General features: G+C 45.4%; 1 protein-coding gene across 1 annotated transcript in view; it reads left to right on the top strand.

Moving 5' to 3' along the window:
* Window positions 1-12,500, top strand: part of LOC306924124 (anoctamin-5-like) — a 71,638-nt gene that overhangs the window by 14,740 nt on the left and 44,398 nt on the right. The window contains exon 2 of the mRNA XM_079502482.1: window positions 446-507. Coding sequence (XP_079358608.1) covers window positions 446-507 — 62 coding nt within the window. The remainder of the gene's footprint in view (window positions 1-445; window positions 508-12,500) is intronic.

The following is a 12,500-nucleotide window of genomic DNA, read 5'->3' on the forward strand; positions in this document are numbered from 1 at the left end:
GTTTCCTGACTGAACTCGCTCTGTGACATGTCTGTGACATCACGTCTGTGACATCACGTCTGTGACATCACGTCTGTGACATCACGACTGTGACATCATGTCTGTGACATCATGTCTGTGACATCACGTCTGTGACATCACGTCTGTGACATCACGTCTGTGACATCATGTCTGTGACATCACGTCTGTGACATCACGTCTGTGACATCACGTCTGTGACATCACGTCTGTGACATCACGTCTGTGACATCATGTCTGTGACATCATGACAGGTGTTGCGCTGTCATTATTCAACAGTAGCTACAGTACGTTTGATGCTTGGGTGTCGAGTAGGACGATCTTTGATCAACGGAGATGATCTTATTTCTGTAATTTTTGGACTAATTAAGTCTTGTTTTATGTTCTTGATGTCGATGTTGATTTTTTACTGTTGTTGTTGTTTCAGACGAGACTGAGAGTAACGGACACACCAACCTCACCTACCCCTCGTCCTCTGGGCCTGCACAGGTACACACGAACGCACGCACGCACGCACGCACGCACGCACGCACGCACGCACGCACGCACGCACACACTGGACCGGAAGTAGGCAGAAATGCATTGGACTCAGGCAACAGCCTAGCTTTAATGATCTTAAATCCCTTTATTTTAGATTGTTTTGTAGTAATAGTACAACATAAACATTAAAGACACTTTAGTTGTTACTGTACAATACTTTAAAACAGTTGTCATGTTGCACACATGCTTAAAATAGCTCTTATTTGCGCCGCCCTCGTTGAAAACAATGTATTTCCAACTCCAGCTTGTCTCAGTTCCGGCTGCATGAACAGGGCTGGGTTTCTGCCCCCTCAATGTCCTAACTCTTCTATTAGATGGCTCTGGGTTTCTGCCCCTCAATGTCCTAACTCTTCTATTAGATGGCTCTGGGTTTCTGCCCCTCAATGTCCTAACTCTTCTATTAGATGGCTCTGGGTTTCTGTCCCCTCAATGTCGTAACTCTTCTATTAGATGGCTCTGGGTTTCTGCCCCCTCAATGTCCTAACTCTTCTATTAGATGGCTCTGGGTTTCTGCCCCCTCAATGTCCTAACTCTTCTATTAGATGGCTCTGGGTTTCTGCCCCCTCAATGTCCTAACTCTTCTATTAGATGGCTCTGGGTTTCTGCCCCCTCAATGTCCTAACTCTTCTATTAGATGGCTCTGGACTCTCCCAATTCCTGCTCCTCTGACTCTGACTCAGAGTCAGAGGAGCAGGACTTGGGAGAGTCCAGAGCCATCTATCCATCTAGCTTTCTTATGGCCCTGAGTGCCATGAAATGAAATGAAATGATTACTATATTTACCCAGGGTATCTGGGCTAAGCTCAAGAACTGGTTTCCAGCCAGGCCCTGCTCATAGAACATTTCATCGTAGTGGTTCAATGCCTTGTTCAAGGGCACTTCAGCGGTGGTAATTTTAACGTATCGGACCGCTGATTCGAACTGGCGACCTTCCGGTATCAAGACCGCTCCGCAATCCGTTCGGCCACCGCTGCCACGTCAGCTGTGGGAACCAGCTGAGCCAGGTTGGGCGATGAGCTCCAGTCACTATTTAAACTCCTCCCTTGTGTTTGTTCAGTGCTGGATCCTAACAGTTTGACGCCACAACCCGCGGAACCCGCCTTTTAATCAAATATCCTACGCTGCCTGGATTGTTTTATAACCTTTAGATCATACGCTGAAGTATTTGGGCGTTTGATCCGTGAAAATCCGGTCCAGATCCGTTCCTCAGTTTGTTTTTGAACGATCGCACCACCCGCCATCTTGCCAAGCAGAATGGAGGGGGCTGGGAGGCTGTTGTAGTCAGACAAAACCACCGTCCACTTGCATTGGACTCAATTTCCCAGAAGCCCTAGCAGCCCAGCATAAGTATCGATTTCCGGTTTCGTCATCATAACATGAAGCTATCTCCCCCTGCTCCGCGGAACGACTGACTTTCTTTTTTATTATTAACTTAGTGTCAGGTTGTATGTTCAGAGTTCATACGTACGTCTGTTATCCTACATGTCATTTACCAAGGAGTAAAGTCAAGTTCACGTGATCTTCTTGTCCTTTGTTTGAGTTCCTGCACTTGAGAGAATAAGGATGAGTAAAGCCGGTCTAATGTAGTTAGATGGATCATAATAATATGGTTATAAACATGGATTAGGAATAACGTATACCAGAAACCAGCGAGAGAGTTACTATACTTTATATATATCTTTCAATAGGTATACTGTAGGCCCGGACGTAAAAAAAAAAAGCAGATCTACAAGCCCATAACATGTTGCGATGTGATGTGTTTTGAGCTTGTAGATCTGCTATTCCCACTTATTAAAAGTATCTTTTTCTCTCTAATTAATGTATTTGTCTTTTCATGGAACTCTGAACCCATTCTGGGGTTCTGTACAGTATGTACAGTATTAAAAAATTACAAAGATTTGATGCTGCTACATAAATATTTGAAGTTTTTCAGAAAACTTAGAAAAATGGGTAAAAAAAAATAATAATAAAACAAATGTTTTTAATTGGGGATATTTTGAGGAATTCTTTGAATGTAAGAATAGAGGGTGTGCACATGCTTAAACCATTTAGGCCTGACCTCAAAATTTAAAAAAATTTATTCTGAATCCTCCATTTTTCTAAAATAAATATTTTCACGATTTTTCAAAAATAGCAGACCTACAAGCTCGTAGCGCGCCACTCGGTGGCACGCTATGAGCTTGTAGATCTGCTATTTTTCAATAGCTAAATTATAACATAATGTTTAAAACACCAAAAGGGGTTCCCGCCCAGAATGTTTTAAAGTCAGAGGCACATCGAGTGGCAAAGCAACAGCAAAGTGAGTTTAACATTGTTTAATGTTGTTTAATGCAATCAGACAGGACATTTCTGTGTGGATGTCTGGGCTGTCGAGGTCAGAAAGTAGTTTTTTGCCACTCAGTAGGCATTCCTGCATAACTTCCAGGTTTGATGATGATGTCACGCGCTCTATAACAACATGAAGGACCAAAGCCTTATTTCCATGGCCCTGTTCGCTGGTCTTGGACTGATGGTACAGTACACTGATGTAGTCTAAGCCATGGTCCTGTTCGCTGGTCTTGGACTGATGGTACAGTACACTGATGTAGTCTAAGCCATGGCCCTGTTCGCTGGTCTTGGACTGATGGTACAGTACACTGATGTAGTCTAAGCCATGGTCCTGTTCGCTGGTCTTGGACCGATCGTACAGTACACTGATGTAGTCTAAGCCATGGTCCTGTTCGCTGGTCTTGGACTGATGGTACAGTACACTGATGTAGTCTAAGAAGCCATGGTCCTGTTCGCTGGTCTTGGACTGATGGTACAGTACACTGATGTAGTCTAAGAAGCCATGGTCCTGTTCGCTGGTCTTGGACTGATGGTACAGTACACTGATGTAGTCTAAGAAGCCATGGTCCTGTTCGCTGGTCTTGGACTGATGGTACAGTACACTGATGTAGTCTAAGCCATGGTCCTGTTCGCTGGTCTTGGACTGATCGTACAGTACACTGTAGGACATGGTTCCCCAATTAATTTTCCCCAAGGGCCGTATTTTGTCTAGGGTACCAGGCTGGGGGCCGAGTCCGCACGCACGAGGTCGAGGTCTTGACCTGAAAATTAATTTTCAGGGCAAGACCCCATTTGAAAAGGATGCCCAGTTTGACATGCATAGGCTACTGACCCCCATTTAATGCCATTTATATCTGAGACCCCCTACATTTTTTTGAAATTCTTCCAGGGGCCACAAGGGGGAGCTCCACGGGCCGCACATGGTCCGCGGGCCGCCTATTGGGGAACCCTGCAGTAGGATGTAGTCTAAGTGTGTATGAATAATGGATGGTCTATAGATCTACCAAACAACAGATGGGCCACCGATTGGCTACTGTAGCTGTACTGTACTGTACACTGACTGACTGGGGTTAAGTGGGGTTAACAGGAAGTTGAGTGCATCTCAGGGGAGAGTGATTGTTTGAGTGCTTCCTGTCCGTGTCCTCAGCATCACAACAACTCATTATCTGATCCACTGGGTTGTTGTTTATTGTTGTTCTTGCTTACTGTAAATCGCTCTGGATTAACCAACATTTTGACCTGGGAACGATTCTACACATGTCTTCTAAATCCTGACAGTTTTCTGAAATACCTCATGTTTCTGTATCAGTGGTGCTCAATATTTCATGTCAAGGACCCCACAAATTATATGTAATTGGCCGTCGACCCCCATCTGAAAATATGTAGTTCCAGGGACCCCCCACCCAGAAGCAAAGATATGAGTTAAAAACGTTCACTGTGAAAGAATAAATATTCAAAGATTTGCGCCACATTTTCAGGATTTTTCAAAAAATAACAGACCTGCTAGCTCGTAGCGCAGCACTCGGTGGCGCGCTATGAGCTTGTAGATCACGCTATGAGCTTGTAGATCACGCTATGAGCTTGTAGATCTGCTATTTTCCAATAGCTAAAGTAGCCTATAACATAATGCTTTAAAACACCAAAACGGGTTCCCTCCCAGAATGGGTTAATGTGTTCTTGACCATCCTGTACTACAGCGACACACACACACACACACACACACACACACACACACACACACACACACACACACACACACACACACACACACACACACACGCCTGCCGGGGTGACTGTGTTTAGAGGCCAGATCGTTGGTATAATAAGGGACAATTAGTCTAAATGTGGCAACTCCCTTAATTGGGGAACTTTGTGACAGCTGCTGAAGGTTGGGGTACCATTATCAACCAATATAAGGCAGAATTCCCACATTTTCATTATGCTTTAAGTATCATGTGACAAATGTCAAACTAGGGGGTTTTCATGATTTTGAATCATTATTTTTTCACAAAAAACACGCCTTTGCCTAAAAATGTCCATAGCCGTCATCACAAATGTGTGCACATTCGGGTGGCTATGGCTGAATTTAGCCCAAGGAGTGTTTTTCATGCAAAACTCATGCTTGGAATGGATTCAGCATCATGAAAACCCCCTAGTTTGACATTTGTCACATGATACTTAAAAGCATAATGAAATTTTGGGAATTTTGCCTTATATTGGTTGATAATGGTAGCCCAACTTTCAGCAGCTGTCACAAAGTTTCCCAAGGGAGTTGGGTTGGAACACATCTATATGTGATAGTATAGAGACTTTTATGAACACATTTGTGAAGAAAGCTAGTGGTAAGCTTTGTTTTTGCAGATTTGCTACACATTTCGCTAATTTTAACTAGTATTCGGTGCAAGGAGTTGCATCGGTGTGTGACATGTACTTAACCCATTCTGGGCGGGAACCGCTGTTGGTGTTTTAAGCATTATGTTATGCTTTATCTACTGAAAAATAGCAGATCTACAAGCTCATAGCGCGGCACCGAGTGGCGCGCTATGAGCTTGTAGATCTGCTAAATGGGTTAAAGCTGTTGTGTTGCTTGCAGGGAGTTACATCGGTGTGGTTCAGTGTCCTTCAGATAAATAACAACGTGACTCATTGGGTACATCATGGATTCATGGTCAGGGTTAAGACCGGTCTGTCCTTCACAATTCAGATAAGGTCGTAAAATAAAAAAACGCAAAATCAGCAGATTAGAAGAACCTAAACATTAGACGAAGAGAAGCACGTGTTTTACGACAACACGACCATGAGGAGAAAAACCCCTAATCAGAGTCCCAGAGACGTCAGATAATAGTTCACAGTTTATTATTCATTAGAGTGATAACCACCACACCTCCACCCAGCATCTTATCTTCAGTCAGAGTCCACAGTTTGTCTACAAACTGATGACATTTTAGCCTCTCAGACCCATTTGAGCCACGGACCACCTATACACGTCCATTTGGTTGCTACACTGTCTCTCTGCATTCTATGATCCTATAGTTTACTGAGACGCTACACTGTCTCTCTGCATTCTATGATCCTATAGTTTACTGAGACGCTACACTGTCTCTCTGCATTCTATGATCCTATAGTTTACTGAGACACTACACTGTCTCTCTGCATTCTATGATCCTATAGTTTACTGAGACGCTACACTGTCTCTCTGCATTCTATGATCCTATAGTTTACTGTCTCTCTGCATTCTATGATCCTATAGTTTACTGTCTCTCTGCATTCTATGATCCTATAGTTTACTGGGACACTACACTGTCTCTGCATTCTATGATCCTATAGTTTACTGAGACGCTACACTGTCTCTCTGCATTCTATGATCCTATAGTTTACTGAGACACTACACTGTCTCTCTGCATTCTATGATCCTATAGTTTACTGAGACGCTACACTGTCTCTCTGCATTCAACTGTATATGCATGTATTTTATGAGCTTGTAGATCGGCTATTTTCAGCATGCAACCAAGTGTAAAATGACTTATACTGGATCTCTTGTCCACTAGTCCCTTCCTAACATTTTTTATCTGTTGACGAAATTGTCAATACACTTAGTCTTAGTTTTAGTCATCATAGCTTAGTTTTCATTCAGTCGACGAAAACAACACTGTTCCAGAGTCCATCTCAGGAAACACTGTCCTTCCTCTCTCACTGTCCTCTCTTCCACCTCCTCTTCCTCCTCCTCTTCCTCCTCCTCTTCCTCTTCCTCCTCTTCCTCTTCCTCTTCCTCCTCTTCCTCCTCCTCCTCCTCTTCCTCCTCTTCCTCCTCCTCCTCTTCCTCTTCCTCTTCCTCTTCCTCCTCCTCCTCTTCCTCTTCCTCTTCCTCCTCCTCCTCGTCCTCCTCCTCCTCTTCCTCCTCCTCCTCCTCATCTTCCTCCTCCTCCTCCTCTTCCTCCTCTTCCTCTTCCTCCTCCTCCTCTTCCTCCCTCACTGTCCTATCCTCCTCTTCCTCCTCCTCTTCCTCCTCCTCCTCCTCTTCCTCCCTCACTGTCCTCTCCTCCTCCTCCTCCTCCTCTTCCTCCCTCACTGTCCTCTCCTCCTTCCTCCTCCTCCTCCTCTTCCTCCTCCTCTTCCTCCCTCTCTGTGGTACTGTGTGCCGTACCGCTAGCCCTGTGTACCCCCCGGGGGGGCGGGGGGGTTTCTAACGGAGTCGTGTGAGTCTCTGAGTCAGTGCGACTCGGCTTCGCAGCACAGCGACTCGCCCGTACGAGACCCCGACAGCACCGAACGCATCGACGCCATGACGGGGGTAAGACGCACATGCACGCCCCCCGTGTCTGTGTGTCATTGTGTGTGTGTGTGTGTGTGTGTGTGTGTGTGTGTGTGTGTGTGTGTGTGTGTGTGTGTGTGTGTGTGTGTGTGTGTGTGTGTGTGTGTGTGTGTGTGTGTGTGTGTGTGTGTGTGTGTGTGTGTGTGTGTGTGTGTGTGTGTGTGTGTCGTCCACCGTCCACCGTGCACGGCTGTGTAAGTGTGCAGTCTACGCATGTCATAGGAGCGTGCACGTGATGGGAGCGTGCACGTCATAGGAGCGTTTACATCATGGGAGTGTGCAAGCCATGGGAGCGTGCACGTGATAGGAGCGTGCACGTGATAGGAGCGTGTACGTCATGGGAGCGTGCACGTCATGGGAGCGTGCACGTGATATGAGCGTGCACGTCATGGGAGCGTGCACGTGATAATAGCGTGCACATCATGGGAGCGTGCACGTGATAATAGCGTGCACATCATGGGAGCGTGCACGTCATGGGAGTGTGCACGTCATAGGAGCGTGCACGGCATGGGAGTGTGCACGTGATATGAGCATGCACGTGATAGGAGCGTGCATGTGATAGGAGCGTGCACGTCATGTGAGCGTGCACGTGATAGGAGCGTGCTCGTCATGGGATCGTGCACGTGATATGAGCGTGCACGTCATAGGAGTGTGCACGTCATAGGAGTGTGCACGTCATAGGAGTGTGCACGTGATAGGAGCGTGCATGTCATAGGAGCGTGCACGTCATAGGAGCGTGCACGTGATAGGAGTGTGCACGTGATAGGAGCGTGCACGTCATAGGAGCGTGCACGTCATATGAGCGTGCACGTCATAGGAGTGTGCACGTCATAGGAGCGTGCACGTCATAGGAGCGTGCACGTGATAGGAGCATGCACGTCATAGGAGCGTGCACGTGATAGGAGCATGCACGTGATAGGAGCATGCACGTCATAGGAGCGTGCACGTGATAGGAGCATGCACGTCATAGGAGCGTGCACGTGATAGGAGGTGAAGTAAACAGGAAGTGAAACAAACCCCCTTTCTGAAACCAGCTCCTCGCCACTCGCGCTACACACTTGCCCTCGATATGCGCGTTCACGCGAGGCTGCACCATATTAAGTGTCGTCCGAAACCAAGCAGCCTTGAGTGGAAGTGGCTTATAAAGCCCTCAAGAGCGAGTCTGTGCCGATCTAGACTCCATTGCCTTGTGCAGCCCTGCTCTCTGTCCGCATGGAAACCAAGACCTACAAATGTAAGAACCACCACAAATAAATGATAAATAAACTCCTCCTAAACAATCGTCATCTGATGCAGAATAGACAACGCTCCAACTGATGTTCACAAGGGCTCTTTATTTACCCCACCGTGAAAAAACTATAAATGAAAGTTATGAAACCACACAACAACTTTTAACACAATGATTTATAAACACCATGGATGTATATGACATGTCATTTTTGACAGTCACGCTGTATTTCCTTTTTCCATATTAATGAGATCCACATGTCACAAACATACACGATGCAATGCAATATAACTGTACAAACAAAATAACAGGTAACACAATTGCGTGATGGTAACCATGGCAACGAATGGTGTCTGTTTCCTGTTTCTGCACAAGGAGGGCGAGTGTATTTCCAAACAGTTTTGTATACCCAGCACCCTAATCAAGGGAACTTGTTTCAGCTGGAGGGGCACTTTCTGACGAGGGAACCTCCTGAGAGCACTTCAAGTCAAGGGACTGGTTTCAGAAAGGGCAAAACAGTTACTTTAAATTGGCAACACTGCAAATCATGTGACCAGGTTTCAGCCAATGGCGGAGCACCGGGGGTCCCCAGGGTGAGCATGTGTGAAAAGCTCAACTGTTGTTTGTGGAGTTGTTGTTGTTCACAGAGACCCCCGGGGACCCCCAGAGACCCCCGGAGACCCCCGGGGACCCCCAGAGACCCCTGGAGACCCCCGGAGACCCCTGGGGACCCCCGGTGACCCCCAGAGACCCCCGGGGACCCCCGGGGACCCCCAGAGACCCCCGGGGACCCCCAGAGACAGAGTGCAGTGGCTGAAATCTCGTAAGAGGTGCACTTTTGGACAAAAATAGCGAAAATAGCAGATCTACAAGCTTGTACATCAGCTATTTTCGGGACGCAACCCAGCACTCTTTAGCTAGTGGAGATGCAGGTGTAACGACATGGATTTATAAACAAATTTGTTCAACGCACAATATTGTGTTCAAGTTCGGAAGAGCAATTCTCCTGAATGCTGCCTTTCGGTATGGCATGGAAAGCAGTGGCATTTTGCATTTCTTCCACCATGTAGTAAATGCTGCATTCGTGGTCTGGAGAGGGCAGTTGTTTTACAGACGGGTAAAAGGGCAGTTGTTTTACAGACAGGTAAAAGGGCAGTTGTTTTACAGACAGGTAAAAGGGCAGTTGTTTTACAGACGGGTAAAAGGGCAGTTGTTTTACAGACGGGTAAAAGGGCAGTTGTTTTACAGACAGGTAAAAGGGCAGTTGTTTTACAGACGGGTAAAAGGGCAGTTGTTTTACAGACGGGTAAAAGGGCAGTTGTTTTACAGACGGGTAAAAGGGCAGTTGTTTTACAGACGGGTAAAAGGGCAGTTGTTTTACAGACGGGTAAAAGGGCAGTTGTTTTACAGACGGGTAAAAGGGCAGTTGTTTTACAGACAGGTAAAAGGGCAGTTGTTTTACAGACGGGTAAAAGGGCAGTTGTTTTACAGACGGGTAAAAGGGCAGTTGTTTTACAGACAGGTAAAAGGGCAGTTGTTTTACAGACGGGTAAAAGGGCAGTTGTTTTACAGACAGGTAAAAGGGCAGTTGTTTTACAGACGGGTAAAAGGGCAGTTGTTTTACAGACGGGTAAAAGGGCAGTTGTTTTACAGACGGGTAAAAGGGCAGTTGTTTTACAGACGGGTAAAAGGGCAGTTGTTTTACAGACGGGTAAAAGGGCAGTTGTTTTACAGACGGGTAAAAGGGAAGTTGTTTTACAGACGGGTAAAAGGGCAGTTGTTTTACAGACGGTTAAAAGGGCAGTTGTTTTACAGACGGGTAAAATGGCAGTTGTTTTACAGACAGGTAAAAGGGCAGTTGTTTTACAGACGGGTAAAAGGGCAGTTGTTTTACAGACGGGTAAAAGGGCAGTTGTTTTACAGACAGGTAAAAGGGCAGTTGTTTTACAGACGGGTAAAAGGGCAGTTGTTTTACAGACGGTTAAAAGGGCAGTTGTTTTAGTTGAAAGTCCCGCCCTCATGAAAGGGGGCGGGTCTGCTACGCTCTGTAGTATTGCAACTGTGCTTTGTTTGTGTTGCTGTGCAGTGGTTTTGTGTGTGCGTGTGCACATGCACGTGCGTGTGTGCGTGTGCGTGTGCATGTGTGTGTACTGTTGGCCAATAACAACTGACTTTCTGTTGATTCATTCTCAGCTCGGCAGGAAGAGGGCGCTGTTCATGAAGTATCGATGCAGGGTATGGCCGGGTAAACCTGGCATGTGGTGTGACTAGCATGGTGTTTGTAGATCTGTTGTAAATACATACAGGTGGATAGCATGGTGTTTGTAGATCTGTTGTAAATACATACAGGTGAATAGCATGGTGTTTGTAGATCTGTTGTAAATACATACAGGTGGATAGCATGGTGTTTGTAGATCTGTTGTAAATACATACAGGTGGATAGCATGGTGTTTGTAGATCTGTTGTAAATACATACAGGTGAATAGCATGGTGTTTGTAGATCTGTTGTAAATACATACAGGTGAATAGCATGGTGTTTGTAGATCTGTTGTAAATACATACAGGTGAATAGCATGGTGTTTGTAGATATGTTGTAAATACATACAGGTGAATAGCATGGTGTTTGTAGATCTGTTGTAAATACATACAGGTGGATAGCATGGTGTTTGTAGATCTGTTGTAAATACATACAGGTGAATAGCATGGTGTTTGTAGATCTGTTGTAAATACATACAGGTGAATAGCATGGTGTTTGTAGATCTGTTGTAAATACATACAGGTGAATAGCATGGTGTTTGTATATCTGCAGCACTTAGAAAATATATCACCTGCAAGGAATTTATTGACAGGAAGTAGCTCATAACATAGCCCGGAACTCACCTATGCTTTCTATGGCATAGGCAGCTCCCGGCCGGGAGAAACTGTGCGCAGCTGCTGGACATGAGACTAATTAATTATAGCGACAGAGAGAGAGAGGAGTGTGTGTACGGGTGTGCGTGTGTGTGTCAATTTAACAAAGGTGCAGACGATCAGAAATCAGCAGAGAGTGAGAGATGTTTGCGCTACTCTATGCCGAATTGAAGTGGACTCGGACCCAGACTTTTTTTTTCTCCCTGGAAATAAAAACCCCTGGGTTTCCGAGGCTACTCATAACATGTCTACGTTGGATTTTTATGAAACAAACACTTTACAGATCGAAAGAGGATAATTCAAGCTTTCCCTACAGCTGCCATGTTGGTGATTTCGACGTCGTTTAATATAATTAAACAGGACCTTTCTGATTGGATGAATGGGCTCTCTATGGGAAGTTGCACCTCGTTAGCACCTTGCTGGCAAGATGGCCGCCGTCTGAATAAAGGTCAACTGTTAGGCGGATGTTACGTTCTTATCTTGCTGATGATCCTAGATGAGTATTTCTATGTACAGTATGTGATTTATCACTATGTTGTTCTGCTTACTGTACATCACTCTAGATAGAAGGCTTTCCTACCTTTCTTACCGTTGTTGGTTACGTCCCCACCAAAGAGGTCCAGGTGTTTTTTTGTGCAAAAACTCCTTATTGGCTATTTCCCCTACCATAAGCCCTCAATGAATTGCATTGAATTGAATGGGAATTGAATGGGGCTATGGGGTGTTGTGCTAATTCGCTTATTTCCATCGAAATAAGTAGTAAAGTGTGCCGCTTGGGATATTATTTACATTATGAAGAGAGGATATATACAAAAAAATTATAATTTTGAACGATGGAAATAAGCGAATTAGCACAACACACCATAGCCCCATTCAATTCCCATTCAGTTCAATGCAATTCATGTAGGGCTTATGGTAGGGGAAATAGCCAATAAGGAGCTTTTGCACAAAATAACACCTGGACCTCTTTGGTGGGGACGTAACAACTACAAAGAAAGGTAAGAAAGCCTTTTAGTATGGAATTCTCCTTTAAGAGCATCTGATAAATGACTACACTGATGTGGTGCTTGGTGTTTGTAGATCTGATGTGGGTACACTACAGTAGTACAGCATGGTGTTTGTAGATCTGATGTGGGTACACTACAGTAGTACAGCATGGTGTTT

The sequence above is a fragment of the Electrona antarctica genome (genome assembly GCF_951216825.1).
Source record: "Electrona antarctica genome assembly, chromosome: 5".
Lineage (NCBI taxonomy): Eukaryota > Metazoa > Chordata > Actinopteri > Myctophiformes > Myctophidae > Electrona > Electrona antarctica.